At 42.8% G+C, this 17918-nt stretch overlaps 1 protein-coding gene across 7 annotated transcripts in view; it reads left to right on the top strand.

Annotated features, from left to right (window-relative positions):
• The window catches only part of TBC1D32 (TBC1 domain family member 32), an 851129-nt gene that overhangs the window by 478091 nt on the left and 355120 nt on the right, over positions 1-17918 (top strand). For all 7 annotated transcript variants that reach the window (XR_010176059.1, XM_063917235.1, XM_063917238.1 and 4 more), the window contains one exon: positions 8470-8592. Coding sequence is in view for 6 of the 7 variants with exons in the window: in XM_063917235.1 (XP_063773305.1) it covers positions 8470-8592 (123 nt within the window). In the remaining variant the exon portion in view is untranslated. The remainder of the gene's footprint in view (positions 1-8469; positions 8593-17918) is intronic.

The raw sequence follows: 17918 nt of genomic DNA, 5'->3' as shown, positions 1-17918 counted from the left end.
TCCGGGCTGATGAGTGCAAATTTTCCTCCAGTATTTTCTGATAACATGCTGCATTCATCTTGCCATCAATTTTGACCAAGTTTCCAGTGCCTTTGTAGCTCACACGTCCCCAAAACATCGGCGATCTACCTCCGTGTTTCACAGTAGGAATGGTGTACCTTTCATCATAGACCTTGTTGACTCCTCTCCAAATGTAACGTTTATGGTTGTGGCCAAAAAGTTCAATTTTGGTCTCATCACTCCAAATGACTTTGTTCCAGAAGTTTTGAGGCTTGTCTCTGTGCTATTTGGAGTATTGTAAGCGGGATTCTTTGTGGCATTTGCGTAGTAATGGCTTTCTTCTGGCGACTCAACCATGCAGCCCATTTTTCTTCAAATGCCTCCTTATTGTGCATCTTGAAACACCCACACCACTTTTTTTTTCAGAGAGTCCTGTATTTCAGCTGAAGCTATTTGTGGATTTTTCTTTGCATCCCGAACAATTTTCCTGGCAGTTGTGGCTGAAATTTTTGTTGGTCTACCTGACCATGATTTGGTTTCCACAGAATCCCTCATTTTCCTCTTCTTAATTAGAGTATGAACACTGCTGATTGGCATTCTCTATTGCTTGGATATCTTTTTATATCCCTTTCCTGTTTTACACAGTTCAATTACCTTTTCCCGCAGATCCTTTGACAATTTCTTTTGCTTTCCCCATGACTCAGAATCCAGACACGTCAGTGCAGCACTGGATGAAAGATGCAAGGGTCTTTCAGGAGTCCAGAAACTCACTGACCTTTTATACACACACATTGATTACAAGCAAACAGATCACAGGTGAGGATGGTTACCTTTAGTAGCCATTCAAGCCCGTTTGTGTCAACTTGTGTGCATGTTATCAGGACAAAATCTCCAGGGTATGTAAACTTTTGATCAGGGTCATTTGGGTAGTTTCTGTTGTCATTATGATTTAAAAAGAGTAAACACAGTTGTTTGACAATAAATGGCTTCACCCAACCACTAACCATGAGTGAAAGAAAAGTTTGTGAGTTATGATTCATATTCTCTGACAAATGGGCAGAAAATCACAAATTCTGCTAGGGTATGCAAACTTATGAGCACAACTGTGTGTGTGTGTGTGTGTGTGTGTGTGTGTGTGTGTGTGTGTGTGTATATATATATATATATATATATATAATAAGCTGTGTTAGGGCAAATCTCATTACTGATACGTATTCAGTGTGTGGCTGGAGGGATCCACCCATTAAGTGACTAAAAGCCAGGTGTGACCACACCTAAGGGCTGCAGAGTGGAGAGTCAGTGTGGAAGATACTGCAGACAGTACAATTTGTGGCCTGTATGTTTAACCCAAGTGGGACTGTGGAATCCAGTCAGAGCTCAGTATGCGAGTAGATGCTGAGGGTCAGGAGTCCTGTGTCTAACAATGGAGGGGAAAGGGGAGATCGTTTAGCTCTGGGACTGAGTTACCTGCAAGGAAGCGAGCCAGATTGCGAGGCTGTCCATATGAGTAGCTGTGGCAGCCAATTCAATCAGGCCAGGAGGCCAGGATTCTACCTGTAGAGAGACCTCTAAACTGAGACATGGGGCATATGTACAAGGGTCCAAGTTTGCTGGAGGTGCAATATGCCGGCTGATCTCGAAGTTTTTTTTTAAAGTAGTAATCATTTACAAAGCATCCCGCACCTCCAGCAAACTCGGACCTTTTGTGTGGTGAGCCAGAGGCCAAGTCAGACCAGACTAACTACAGATGTTTCCTCACACATTTTTGCTACAGGAGGCTGCTTTCTCTGGCTTTGCTGTGATGTGTGTGCATCGCGGCATAGCGCAGCCTCCCACAGCTATAGTATTCCTATTTTGTGCTGTTATTACCGGGAGCTCACTTCCCCACTGCATACGCGTGTCATGGTAGCACAAGCTCTCACTATGGATGCTAATCACCCGTGCTGGCTCCTTGTATTAGCGGTAAGCAGTAGCACCCGCTACCTATACTGGCTCCCTCTCCCACCCCCTCAATACTCATGCTGCTAGCAGGAGTATGCGTACAGTATGCATGCTTCCTCTACAGTACGCTATGCTGTGCTCTTTAGCCAGTGATTTGCAAAGCTCTATAGGGACACACACAGTGGGGCAAAAAAGTATTTGGTCAGCCACTGGTTGTGCAAGTTGAACCACTTAAAAAGATAAGAGAGGTCTGTAATTTCCATCATAGGTACACTTCAACTGTGAGAGACAGAATCTGAAAAAAATAAACAGGAAATCACATTGTATGATTTCTAAACAATTTACTTGTATATTCTTGTGGAAAATAAATATTTGGACACCTACCAAGCAGCAAGATTCCTGGCTCTCACAGACCTGTTACTTCTTCTTTAAGAAGTTCTTCTATCCTCCACTCATTACCTGTATTAATGGCACCTGTTTGAACTGGTTATCTGTATAAAAGACACCTGTCCACACCCTCAGTCAGACTGCTACCTCTCCACCATGGCGAAGACCAGAGAGCTGTCTAAGGACACCAGGGACAAAATTGTAGAGCTGCACAAGGCTGGGATGAGCTACTCGACAATAGGCAAGCAGCTTGGTGAGAAGAAATCAACTGTTGGCACAATTATTAAAAAAGTGAAGAAATACAAGATCACTGACGTTCTCCCTTGACCTGGGGCTCCATGCAAGATCTCACCTCATGGGGTATCAATGATCTTGAGAACGGTGAGGAGTCAGCCCAGAACTACACAGGGGGACCTGGTCAATTACCTCAAGAGAGCTGGGACCACAGTCACAAAGGTTACCATTAGTAACACACTACGTCGTCATGGATTGAAATCCTGCAGCGCCTGAAAGGTCCCCCTGCTTAAGCCAGCACATGTCCAGGCCCGTCTAAAGTTTGCCGGTGACCATCTGGATGATCCAGAATGTAATGTGGTCAGATGAGAGCAAAATCAAACTTTTTGGTATAAACTCCACTCGCCGTGTTTGGAGGGAGAAGAATGATGAATGGCATCCCAAGAGCACCATACCCACTATGAAGCATGAGGGTGAAAATATCATGCTTTGGGGCTGCTTTTCTGCAAAGGGGACAGGACGACTGATCCGTATTAAGTAGAGGATGAATGGGGCCATATATCGTGAGATTTTGGGCAAAAACCTCCTTCTCTCAGTAAGAGCATTGTAGATGGAACGTGGCTGGGTCTTCCACCATGACAATGACCCCCATACACACCGCCCGGGCAACTAAGGAGTGGCTCCATAAGAAGCATTTCAAGGTCCTTTAGTGGCCTAGCCAGTCTCTAGACCTCAACCAAATAGAAAATCTGTGAAGGGAGTTGAAAGTCTGTGTTGCCCGGCGACAGCCCCAAACCATGATAGATCTAGAGAAGATCTGCATGGAAGAGTGGGCCAAAAATACCTGCTACAGTGTGTGCAAACCTGGTCAAGAACTACAGGAAACGTTTGACCTCTGTAATTGCCAACTGCGGTTATATTACAAAGTATTGAGTTAAACGTTTTTATTGTCCAAATATTTATTTTCCACAAGAATATACAAATAAATTGTTTAAAAATCATACAATGTGATTTCCTAGGTTTTTTTTTTCAGATTCTGCCTCTCACAGTTGAAGTCTACCTATGATGGAAATTACAGACCTCTCTCATCTTTTTAAGTGGGTCAACTTGCACAATCGGTGGCTGTCCAAATACTTTTTTGCCCCACTGTATGTATCTTTGAAAAAATGGGCCCTACACACTTGCCAATGTGTAAGCACGATATGAATGATCTCGAGTAATGAAAGATAAAGCGTTCATATCGCTCAGTGTGTATGCACCAACAATGAACAATGCGCACTTCAGCGGTCGTTCATCGTTGGTTTTCCTTCGTTTAGCTTAGCAAGCCAATTTGGACGATGCCTGTCCAAATTGGAAACATCGGCAAGTGTGTAGGGCCCATTAAAGACTTAAAACTTTGTTTGCAGGCTAGCTGCCCAATTATAGGTAGGAGCGAGTCAGTGCCCAGAGTTGGGTCTAGGCATATGTTATTTTCTTTTCATTTGTGTTTCCTGATTTCATGCTGAAAGTACAGATGTAGTCAGTATGCATCACAGCAGCGATGGCACAGCAAGTGTGCCCGCTGCGTATGTGCGTACACATGTGCACACAATGATACCCTATAAAGCGAATGCCCGCTACGATCTGTCGAACACTGGCGTGTTTGCGCTATGCCACCATGCGTGCGAACGCATCACAGCATAGATGAGCAAGGCTACATCTGTAAAGCACCTTTACATTTATTTATGTAAAAAGCTGTGTTGGGTCCTGTTTAAATACCTAGACGCTGCACAAGTGCAGTGTCCAGGTATTCAAATCTGAATAGGTATTCAAACAGTACAATATTCACAGTTCAGCACCCCTGCTTTTCATTTTCTTTTTAAACAGCCCTGGCGCTCTCCTCTCGCATAGTACAGAAATTCATTAAAAAACTTTGAATTTGCTTCAAGACTGAGTCCTGCCATTTGTTCTGTATCTCCTCATTCTCTCTCTCTCTCTCTCTCTCTCTCTCTCTCTCTCTCTCTCTCTCTCTCTCCCTCTCTCCCTCTCTCTCTCTCTCTCTCCCTCTCTCCCTCTCTCTCTCTCTCTCTGTATGTATGTATGTATATATATATATTCTCTCTCTCTCTGTATGTATGTATGTATATATATATATATATTTATGTACCTCCCAACTCCTATTAACTCCAATGTAGGACCCTTTCGCAAAATGGGCGTGGACTGTGGGAAAGGATCTTTGAGCTGCTGGCATTCCCCCAGTCCCTCTGTCTCCTTTGTCTTTTCACCGCTGCTCTGCTAAGCAGGGTAGCGAGTGACAGGAGTCTCCCAACTGACCCCCCACCGGACATTGCTGCCCATGGGTGGGACAGCGGGATAGTCCCAAAAAAACGAAAACAATACTGTCCCTTGGAAATCGGGACAGTTGGGAGGTATATTTTTATATATTATATAATATATGAGAAAACCGTTTTCACTCGCTTCAAGAAGCACCTCACGGTAGAACCCCTGTTAGTGAGAACAGCAGAAATGTGGACAAGTAGAAACCAGAGGGCAGGGTTATCAAAACCAATTGTCTATAATGAAGTCCCTAAATTAATTAAAAGGTAAATGTCCAAGTGTTCACAACGTATTCCTATAGGACTTGATTGGAACCCCAGCCTGGGGTAAGTGTTGAAGTTTTAGATCACTACTTGGTTGTGCTCAGCCGAGTATTTTTCATGAAAGATACCCTCACACCAGAAACCTAGACACCCAATATATGGCACAATGCCATTGATTAATAAAACATCCAATGTTTATTTCCATTATCCAATATAAAAATGTGCAATGTAGAACAATTTTCACATCATATACAAGGTGTTTTATAGGAATCAATGTTACACTGGGACAGATGTAAAAACAAGTGCCACCAACCACCCCAGGGTGTAAGCTCAGTGGTGGGAACTCCCAAATGTAGACAGGGTATCCTTATCACCTTTTTAACCCCACGCGTTTCGTCCTTTAACAGGACTTCCTCAGGGGTAAAATCTATTAACGCCAATGTAGGACCCTTTCGCAAAAAGGGTGTGGACTGTGGGAAAGGGTCTTTGAGCTGCTGGCATTCCCCCAGTCCCTCTGTCTCCTGTATCTCTTCACCGCTGCTCTGCTAAGCAGGGCGGCGAGTGACAGGAGCCTCTCAACTGATCCCCCACTGGACATTGCTGCCCGCGGGTAGGTCAGCGGGACAGTCCCAAAAAAACAGGACAGTCCTGTGGAAATTGGGACAGTTAAGAGGTATTATATATATATATATGTGTGTGTGTGTGTGTGTGTGTGTGTGTGTGTGTGTGTGTGTGTGTGTGTGTGTGTATATATATGTATATGTGTTTATGTATGTATATATGTGTGTGTGTGTGTATATATATATATATATATATATATGTGTGTGTATATATATATATATATATATATATGTAGAAATTTATAGGTAATGTGTGATATGACAGCATATAATACTTAAGACGTCTATGACAATATATTAAGCTTGGGTCATATAATCTGAAATTGTTTCAAACTGCTTAGAAATTAGAATAGTTAATGATTGCACATGAATAGTTGTCAGGTAAATAGTATTTGTATCTGTACTATGAAAAGCAAGCATTACAATCAGCAGCGGAAATTCAGCATAGAGCAGAATATACATTTAGAGAATCTCTTGCTGCAATGTACCACTTTAAATTCTCTTCATATGTACTGGTTTATGTGAGCCCTGAGACCTCTTGTCTAGATGTAATGTTCAAGGTCACCTATAAAGGACTTGTGTGTGACATGCCCATAACTCTGCACAGCCAATACAGTTGTTAGCACTGCATACTAAGATGAATGGCAGAGAGGCAGGAGTCAGAACTGAAATATGGGTAATTTTGTTTCAGGATCATTTCCTCTATGACTGCTTGCTGTAATAAAGCAACTGTCAAACTCATTGTGTGTTGTTTTAGTGCAGTGCAGCAATACTGCATTATATGGGGTATATCCAGGTTTTGTACTGGTTTACAATGTAAAAGTTGAGTTGCCTTCATTTTTCAGATAATGTGTTAAAATCAGTCTTTAACCTAACTAGCCTAAAGATAAAATTAAATTTGTTTTAAAATTGTGCATTGCTGTATTTAAAATTATATCACATTTTCTTGAAATGCGCAACTCTCTTTCCTCACAATATTTAAGTAAATCAGTACCTGTTGAACTTCATTTATTGGGTCGGATGTAATGGCTTGCGAGACGGCGGACGCGTACGTTTTTGTAAAGCAGCAAACATTTACAAGGAAAAAACAACCAGATTTTTCCTTATAAACGTTTGCTGCTTTAAAAAAACGTACCAGTTCGGCTGGAGTCTCGTAGCTCCGGCCGTCTGGCAAGCCATTATATCCGGCCCATAGTGTGTATAGCTGTGGTTCTGAATGCCAGTCCTCCAATATCAACAGGTCATATTTTAAAAAATATCTGTCTGTGGAAAGATGTTTGATCATTATAGACCTAACAAAGTACAGCAGGTTAACTCACCTGTGCATGATTAAAGAAATCCTGAAAACATGACCCATTGATGACGCTGGAGGACTGGAGTTGACAACTTATAATACAACTTTCTGAACTGCTGTTTAACAGTGGCTATTTCTAAGCCACTGCTGTCATTTATTTTGGTAATAACCAGATTTATATTAGGCTTTTTGCTGGTTTTGTATATGGTAAGTGTAGTTATGAGGTTAAAATCCTTAAGTGCCTTTTTGGATAGTCTAATCTCTTATATTTTTATCACACTTCTATTTTTTTTGTGTCATACGTAGACCTGAATAGACAGGTTACTCAGAAACTTGTCAGCATCCATGCTGATTGTAAGCAGTCCCCCTGTAGTTTCTAAGTAACGCTGTGCTGTGCTACTGTATATTACTTGTATACAGTGTTTTCTACTAAAATTATAGCCTGATAAAAATGATGATGTTGAAGATGATGTAATTACATTACAATACAATTGCGGCTACAGCATGTGGGCACATGACAGCTAACTTGTGACACGACAGAAGAGGACCGGGAATGGGGGTAAGTAATGGGAGAGGGCAGAGCGTCTGAAGTTTACTCAGCAGATACCAGGTTTTCATGTAAATTTGAACAAAACTAGACCTTGAGAGATTTATTTATTTTTAATTTTTTTGGGGGGGTGGTGTAATAGGGTGTGAGAATCAAAAATTAGAGATTTGGGGAGATTTCTCCTTTTTTGTGTTTTTTTTTTGTGTTTTTTTCTTTAAGTGTTCAATCATTTACATGGCAAAATCAACCTGGTTTTGCCATGTTAATGACTGCCACTTTAAAAAAAACAGGAGACATCTCCCAAAATCTCTCACTTTCTGACTCTTAAGGGGGGTACTCACGGAGCGATCGTTGCTTAAAATCTACGCAATCTGACTAGATTGCTTAGATTTTAAGCAGCGATCACTCTTTACACTCTATTACATTGCCCCCCTTGTGTAGGGTAGTTCACACACATATGTTGATACAGTGAGTGGTATTATTTTATGTTTAAACTTCTGGCATAAGGTCATTATGTGCTGGCTCTCAGCTCTTCCTTGTAGTGTGTTTTAACTGTATTCAATCCTCTTTACTGTTGGAGCACAAACAGGAGCTATGATCATAGTTGCTGACGACTCTACTCTGTTAGGTCCTGGACGGGGAAGTTCCAGTGGCAACTGCTGTGAATTGCATCATCAGTGCCCTGCAAAATGCCACAAATTAGGATGCTGGAACATGATAACAAAATAGGGATACTGGGAGAGCTACCGTACCCAAAATTTGTAGACCCCCCCATACATTGTTGGAGAATAGGAAAGTGGCTATTATGAAGTTTCTGAAAATACAGCACATGTAACACATTTTTTGTTCTTCATCCTTGTTTTTCAGATTGCTGAGTGTTTTATGCTGTAATCTTGACACATTATTACTTCTAGAATCCCAATACAAAGTATGCAAGATGCTTTTAAATGCTCAAAGAGAAAATGTTACAGACTCTTCAACTGATTTGGAGTGAGTAATAGAAAACTATATTACTTGAACATACCATCATTTTTGTTATTTTTTTAAGAGCATATTTGTTATAAGTTTCATTGTGACCATTTTATCATAAACATAAAGTGCCATTAGTAATATGCAAATAACGATAGTTGTATTCATTATTATTCTGTGTACTTTTTCCTCCGTTTTGCATCTTAGTTCACTCATAGGGCGGTATTCAAATGATATATCACGCCTAAACTCCTTTCTAAAGTGATCCCCGTTATTGCGGATATTGCGCCTGTAGTAATCAGGTTTAGTTTAGACATGTGCTGTGGGCACTTTTTGTGTTTTGGTTTTGATTCTGGTTCCATGCTCGTGTTTTGCCTCTTTTTCCTGCCAGTATACGTACAGGACTGTCTGACATACCTACTTGGATGCTGTCACTCATATAATCCTCCACCATTCTTTCAATGGTGACAGAATCATATGCAGTGACACTAGACATGTCAGTAATCATTGGCAGGTCCTTCAGTCCAGACCAGATGTCAGCACTCGCTCCTGACTGCCCTGCATCACCGCCAGCAGGTGGGCTAGGAAATCTTATCCTTTTCCTCGCAGCCCCAGTTGCAGGAGAAAATGAAGGAGGAGCTGTTGACGGGTCACGTTCCGCTTGAGTTGACAATTTTCTCACCAGCTGGTCTTTGCACCTCTGCCGGAAAGAGAGATACAACGTAGGCTTTATACCTAGGATCGAGCACGGTGGTCAAAATGTAGAGCTCTTATTTCAACAGTTGACCACCCGTGAATCCTGATAAAGCGAATGAAGGGCTCCATCCACAAGTCTCACAAACTTGGCGGAATCGCTCCGTCTTAGCTCCTCCTACAATTTCTCCATCTGCTTCTGCAAAAGCCTGATGTGGGGAATGACCTGACTCAAGCTGACAGTGTCTGAACTGACTTCACGTGTGGCAAGTTCGAAAGGTTGGAGAACCTTGCACAAGACGGAAATCATTCTCCACTGCGCTTGAGTCAGGTGCATTACCGCTCCTTTGCTTATATCGTAGGCATATGTGTAGGCTTGAACGGCCTTTTGCTGCTCCTCCATCCTCTGAAGCATATAGAGGGTTGAATTCCACCTCGTTACCACGTCTTGCTTCAGCTGATGGCAGGGCATGTTCAGGAGTGTTTGCTGGTGCTCCAGTCTTCGGCGCGCGGTGGCTGAATGACGAAAATGGCCCGCAATTCTTAGTGCCACTGACAGCATCTCCATTACGCCACTGTCATTTTTTTTTTAAATTCTGCACCACCAAATTCATTGTATGTGCAAAACATGGGACGTGCCGGAATTTGCCCACATGTAATGCACGCACAATATTGGTGGCGTTCGATGTCACAAATCCCCAGGAGAGTCCAATTGGGGTAAGCCAATCTGCGATGATGTTCCTCAGTTTCCGTAAGAGGTTGTCAGCTGTGTGCCTCTTATGGAAAGTGGTGATACAAAGCGTAGCCTGCCTAGGAACGAGTTCGCGTTTGCGAGATGCTGCTACTGTTGCCGCTGCTGCTGCTGTTGTTGCTGCGGGAGGCAATACATCTACCCAGTGGGATGTCACAGTCATATAGTCCTTAGTTTGCCCTGCTCCACTTGTCCACATGTCCGTGGTTAAGTGGACACTGGGTACAACTGCATTTTTTAGGACACTGGTGACTCTTTTTCTGACGTCTGTGTACATTCTCTGTATCGCCTGCCTTGAGAAGTGGAACCTAGATGGTATTTGGTACCGGGGACACACTACCTCAAGTAATTCTCTAAGTCCCTGTGAACTAACGGCGGATACCGGACGCACGTCTAACACCAACATAGTTGTCAAGGCCTGAGTTATCTGCTTTGCTACAGGATGACTGCTGTGATATTTCATCTTCCTCGCAAAGGACTGTTGGACAGTCAATTGCTTACTGGAAGTAGTACAAGTGGTCTTCCAACTTCCCCTCTGGGATGACGATCGACTCCCAGCAGCAACAACGGCAGTGCCAGCAGTAACAACAGCAGCAGTAGGCGTACCACTTAAGGATCCTCCAGATGAATCCCGGTTAGGAGAGGACTCCTCAGTCTTGCCAGTGACATGACCTGCAGGACTACTGACGTTCCTGACTGAGGAGGAAGTTGACGTTGAGGGAGTTGGTGGTGTGGCTTGCAGGAGCTTGGGAACAAGAGGAATAAGGGATTAGGTGTCAGTGGACTGCTTATGCTCTTACCCAAAGTTTCACAACTTGACACTGACTTCTGATGAATGCGCAGGTGACATATAAAGGAGGATGTTCCTAGGTGGCTAACGTCCTTACCCCTACTTTTTACAGATTGACAGAGGCAGCACATGCCTTGACACCTGTTGTCCGTATCTGTGGAGAAATAATTTCACACCGAAGAGGTGGCTTATTTTTGTATTTTGCCTAGACATCACAATGGGCTTGTTCATCCCACGGACAAAAGGTGTCTTTCCCGGTGTCTGATTTAAACAAACCACACCACCATCAGAATCTTCATCGTCAACTTCCTCAGCACCAACAACACCCATATTCTCATCCTGGTGTACTTCAACAGTGACATCTTCAATTTGAATATTAGAAACTGGACTGTGGGTGCTACTTCCAGCACTTGCAGAGGGCGTGCAAATGGTGGAAGGAGCCACCTCTTCCTATCCACTGTTGGGAAGGTCAGGCATTGCAACCACCGACACATTTGGACTTGACTTGGGGATTTGTGATACCATCTTAGAACGCACAGTTCTTTGCTGTGCTTATGCCAGCTTAACTCTTTTAATTTTTCTAGCGGGAGGATGAGGGCTTCCATCGTCATGTGAAGCTGACCCACTAGTCAAGAACATAGGCCAGGGCCTCAGCCGTTCCTTGCCACTACGTGTCATAAATGGCATATTGGCAAGTTTACATTTCTCCTCAGACCATTTAAATTTCTTTTTTTGGGTCTTTTTACTGAACTTTTTGGATTTTACTTTACCCTCTACTATCACATTGGGCATCGGCCTTGGCAGACGTCGTTGATGGCATTTCATCGTCTATCTCATGACTAGTGGCAGCAGCTTCAGCACTAGGAGGAAGTGGTTCTTGATATTTCCCTATTTTATCCTGCATTATTTTTCTGGAGTTATATAGCACAATATGTGGTACAGGAGAGCGTACCTCTACACCACACAGGGCAAACCCTGTGAAAATTATTTGGATTAAATATTAATAACCACTTTATTTGGAATAAATAATATACAGCACAGGGCAGCACCACTGGACTTATACGGCAGTACCACTGGAATTATACAGCAGTACCACTGGAATTGTACGGCAGTACCACTGGACTGTATGTATATGGCAATATCACTGGAATTATACGGAAGTATCACTGGAATTATACGGCAGTACCAGTGGACTGGATTTATACGGCAGTATCACTGGATTTATACGGCAGTACCACTGGACATACAGTATTCGTCAGTATCACTGAAATTATATGGCAGTACCGCTGGACATATACACCAGTATCACTGGAATTATATGGCAATATCACTGGAAATATACGGCAGTATCACTGGATTTATACGGCAGTACCACTGGACAACACAGGGACGCCACCACTGGACTGATGCAGGACAACACAATACCACTGCAATGGACTAGACTTATACAGCAGCACTGGACATATGGCAGCAGAGGTCACCACCATTATGACTGGACTGATGCAGCACAAGACACTACCCATGTACTGATGTAGGACAACACAGCACCACTGCAGTGGACTGGACATATGGCAGAAGAGGACACCACCACTGATTGGACTGATGCAGCACAAGACACTACCCATGTACTGATGTAGGACAACACAGCACCACTGCAGTGGACTGGACATATGGCAGCAGAGGACACCACCACTGATTGGACTGATGCAGCACAAGACACTACCCATGTACTGATGTAGGACAACACAGCACCACTGCTGTGGACTGGACATATGGCAGCAGAGGACACCACCACTGATTGGATTGATGCAGCACAAGACACTACCACTGTACTCTCTCCAATGCCGGAGTTAAAATGGCAATGACGCGTGGCTCCTTATATGGAATCCAAACCCCATGGGAATCCGACAGCGGGATGATGATGTTTTGCCTCGTTCTGGTTTCAGAGTCAGGCGGGAAAACCCGAGCCTGACTTGGATCTGGGCTTGGGTAGTGAAGTTCGGGGGGTTCGGTTCTCAAGGAACCGAACCCGCTCATCTCTAGTTTAGCTGCATAAAGGGTTGGGTGCCATCGCAACCCCAGGGGTATCGAGCTGAAATGAGTATACCACACCCATCAGCAGAAACAGAATGGGTGTGGAAGGGGGTGAAAAGAATTGAATAACGCCCATAGTGTACTAGATACTTAGGGTGCTAAAGCATGGCAGCACCACTTTAAAACCGCCTACAAACGTGAATTTGTTTAAAATGTGGTTCACTGGTTAAATATTGAGTAATATAGTGATTGTGTATGTTGTCATAGGAATCAGTTATCAGCAATTTTAAACCTCTTTTTGTGATTTGTTGTTGGGTTAAAAAGGCCAGAACACATGGGCGAAACTAAGGGGTCAGACAGGACAAATGTCCTAGGTGAGAGAAGGGGGGGGGGGGGGGGGGGCTGTAGAAGAATTCTACAGGTTTGATACATTGGCCAAGGATGACCTTCAGTTTGGTCAGGCGGTTTTACAGGGGTCTCAGCACTCACCCACCCGTTTGGGAGCTTTGGGACTTCCCCCATGGTGCTAAAGTACAAGACCCCAGTATCCACAATGACGTAAGAGAAAATAGGAATTTAGTGCCTACCGGTAATTCCTTTTCTCCTAGTCCGTAGTGGACATTGGGCGCCCGCCTCAGTGCTTCGTTACTGCTTACCTGTGTAAGTGTTTGGTTGGACCGGCATTGCGGTTCCATTATATTGTTGGGATAGCTGTGCTTTCCTGGTTAGATTGGTGTTGCTATCCTCTGTTCTGGTTAGCACCCTCCTTTCGTTTATGGTTGCGTGTTTGCTTGTTGCCTCACCGCTGTTATATTGTTTCTTCTCTCATGTTTTGTCCGTCTCCTCGGGCACAGTTTTCCTAGCCTGAGTCTGGTAGGAGGGGCATAGAGGGGAGGAGCCAACACACACATACACACACTAAAGGTTTTAAAGTGCCATGCTCCAGTGGACCCGATCTATATTCCATGGTACTAAAGTACAAGACCCCAGTGTCACCTACAGACTAGGAGAAAAGGAATAACCGGTAGGTATTAAATTCATATTTATTCTTTTATTTAAACAAAATACACACTACATTAGGACATCAGTATTTTGAGCAGCAAAAATTGGAATTCTACATTACAGGTTGAGTATCCCTTATCCAAAATGCTTGGGACCAGAGGTATTTTGGATATCGGATTTTTCCGTATTTTGGAATAATTGCATACCATAATGAGATATCATGGTGATGGGACCTAAATCTAAGCACAGAATGCATTTATGTTTGATATACACCTTATACACACAGCCTGAAGGTCATTATAGACAATATATTTTATAACTTTGTGCATTAAATAAAGTGTGTGTACATTCACACAATTCATTTATGTTTCATATACACTTTATACACACAGCCTGAAGGTCATTTAATACAATATTTTTAATAACTTTGTGTATTAAACAAAGTTTGTGTACATTTAATCATCAAAAAACAAAGGTTTCACTATCTCACTCTCACTCAAAAAAGTCCGTATTTCGGAATATTCCGTATTTCAGAATATTTGGATATGGGATACTCAACCTGTACTAACTCATGTTTTAAATCCAATTTATGTTCAGTACAGTATGTGAGAAATCTGTTTAAAGGGACCTGTTGTTAAGGTCCTTTAAGTTACCCTTTTAACAGTTAAATGTCTGTTTTTGTCAGATAATAATAATCTCTAGAAAAACGTGTCTAAGCCACTTAAAACATTTTATTCAACAATCAAGCAATTTACTTACCTATGTAGTTCACCAAACCAATATTGGTTCCAGCACATTACTTCAGCAATAATGTTAACCTGAAGATTCAGCAGAAAAGAGACTGAAAATATGTTTTTACAAACATCTTCTTTCACTGTTTATCAGTAAGCGTCAGTCATTTTGTTATCTGACAAGTTTAAACATGCCTTTCCCCTTTAATTTATACCTTTTTATTGCTTGCTTTAGGTGAAAAATGAAAAAGCTGACCAGAGCTTAATTCTTATACGTTGGTTTATTTATTTTTTTCTTGCTCTGGCGTTGAGTGTTAGATGAACAGAGATAAAACTCATTACATTCTGAAATTCTCTTTCTACTGTTAACTCAAGTCTGGCCTGATTAATGTTGAATCCTCTGCTGTGCCATCATGACTTTGTTTAACTTATTGTACTTCTACCAGATTTTTTATTTATTTTTTGTACAGTAATTCAAAAGGCTTTATTATACCTTTAGTGCCCTAACAAATTTCACATGTATCTATTTATTGGAATTGTGGAACAAGCATATCACGTAATCATGTAAGTTAAACTCTGTAGTGCAACTCCCTGTAACAGTGCTGACGCAAGGAGCCTCTGTGCTCCTCTGCCTCAGTGCACATGACATCATTGAAACATATCTGACAGCAGGTAAGAAGTTGAGAACCACTTGGCCCATCTAGTCTGTCCATGTACTATACCTACACATACTTACACACTAGAGTTTACACACTATTTTTTGTTGTTGTTGTAAGTCAATTAACTTACCAGTATATTTGTGGAAGGAAACTGGGATACCCGGAGGAAACCCACGTAAGTATGTGGAGAATATACAAACTCCACACAGGGCCATGGTGGGTATTGAACCCATGACTTTTTTTCTCTGAGGCAGTAATGCTAACCATTACAACATACGTACTTTCATGATTTAACACAACACTGGGAGAAGAAAGATTGCTGCCAGGTGTGTCATAAGGATAGATCTAAACGCTTTCTATTTAGTGGTTTGCCACTCCTAGTTATGGCCTTATGCTGGCATGTTTTGTTTTTATGTGGGGGGTTTTTGTAAGCCCTTTTAGCTCTGTTCAATATATTTCTTGATTTTATAGCTTCATATATGTGTTGTGTGGCAGGCTTCTGAAGTTGCTATTAGAGGAACTTTAATACCAGAATCTGGCTAGTCTCACTACTTCAAAAGAACAAAAGATTAACTCTGAAGCTAATATGAAAAATAAAGTTAAAATAACCAATTGCAAAAAGATAAAAACAATTAATTAAAAACTGCTGATGTCCAAATGTGGACTTAGTGAGTTAAGGGCTTAATTCAGCATGGATAGTTATTCTAAGAAATTGCAGTTGTCTGCAAGTAGAAAAGCGCTGCCCTGATAGGAATAAAAAACGCCCGTGCAAGCTTCGAATGCATCGCAGATCGCTATCCATTCGCAGATGCATACGAAGTTCCCGGAATATTGCAGATTTTTTGCTGTCTGAGCAAATGTAAGTAGGTCTGAGGCTGCAATTAGTCTGCGACTGAGATGGCCTGAAAATGGTCTGTGCTGACATCAGAGACCCTCCCCCAAAAATGCTTGGGTATGCCTGCGTTTTTTCTGACACACCCAGAAAACGTCAGGTTTCCGCCCAGAAATGCCAGCTTCCTATCAGTCAAACAGCTGCTACATTACGATTAAGATTTGTGCACATTTTCTGTTGCTATTACCGCTCATGCATGCGCAATGCGAACGTTACATATGCGTAGTCATTCGATAATTGCCCAATTTGCAATTTCTCTGAATAGCAATCCATGCTGAATTAGGCTCTAAATACATTCTAAAGAACAAAAAAAAAAGCTAAAGGGTGGTGGGGGGGGGGGGGGAGATATGTGGTGAGAGAGCTTGTGTCTCACAACTATTGCCCACATTCTGGTGGGATCATCTCCCTCCAAGAGAGAAGAAAACAAGACCTGCACATTCAGCACCTGCAGTGGAGATTTATAGCTCCAGGCTTTTTCAGTTGCACAGCTACAACTGGAGAAATAGAGGTCCGGGTTTTCCAGCTTACCCAGAGACTGCAGGAAGTGAGAGGCATTAACGTTTCTGTGCACTGATGCCTGCTATACCCCTTTCAGACCATAAATGGCAGGTCGCACCCGGGAGCCATAAATGGGTGCTTCCCGGGTGCAACCCGCCTCGGCCCCTTTAACACTGGTGTTCCCCACCCGGCATATTGCTGGGTTAGTGACGTGTGTGGAGGCGGCACTAGGAGATCAGATGCGCCTCCTGTCCATACAGTGTGAACGGGAAACGTATCGCATCAACCCGGCAACCCGTTCACACTGCACAGCGACCCATGTTGAAGCCGTGTTCAACCCTGGTCGCTACCAGGGTTCAAATACCAGGTCGCTCGACCCAGGATATTTCCTCTGGCACCTTTCAGACCACACAGTAACCCGGGTTACAAGCTGGCGGTCTGAAAAGGGTATTAAATGCCAGTGAGCAGGGAACAATTTTTAGTGCCAGGAGAGCATGGCATGTGTGGCTGCAAGCCACTGCTGTGGGTTAACTATAGAGCACAAGGAGTGCTAGAAATTTTTAGGTTTGTTTGCTTATTTTTTTCATTATGCAACTTTAAAATACTGGCATGCGGTTTAAAGTAAAGAAATCCAACCCATTTGGGGGTCAGGGCCATATATATGTGTATATATATATATATATATATATATATACACACTCACTTTTCCCATGGCTGAAAAAAGAATTAGACCAGCACTCACGTTTTAGTTGAAGAAGAAAAAAGGGGTTTTTTATTCCTGATAAGACATCAAGGATACGTCAAGGATACACCCCACTGTTTACAGTACGCCCAACAGCCGTTTCAACACTTGGTGGTCTTCATCAGGGGCAGCTGTCACTCTGTCAGGAGCTATCTTAAATAGCGGAGAGGGCGCCAGAATGTCCGAACGGGATGGCCGGAAGCAGCGCGTCATAGCTGCTATCTGATTGGCTCCTGCCCGCACGTGTGATGCGTTGCTAGGGTACACAAACCCGGCTCTCTCCTTAGTGACCTGCTCCAGCAGCGTAACAGTAGTGTAGAGTGGGACGATCTGTATTGTAGATACAGCGGCATGCAAATGGAATTGTTGCTGTCTGTAATCCCGGGCACAAGTACACTTGTAGAGTGTTTAACCCCACAGTGCGCCAGCGGCACGGAGACATTGACAGCTCAATAATGAAAAATTGGAATACAATAACACAAAATAGAATATAGATATATAGGGCAAACGGACCAAACAATATCAACCTGCGTAGCAATGGTAATAAACAGCTCA

Source organism: Pseudophryne corroboree, chromosome 4 (genome assembly GCF_028390025.1).
Source record: "Pseudophryne corroboree isolate aPseCor3 chromosome 4, aPseCor3.hap2, whole genome shotgun sequence".
Taxonomy (NCBI): Eukaryota; Metazoa; Chordata; class Amphibia; order Anura; family Myobatrachidae; genus Pseudophryne; species Pseudophryne corroboree.
Note: the sequence above shows the minus strand (reverse complement) of the source record. Positions and strands in the feature narration are given on the sequence as shown.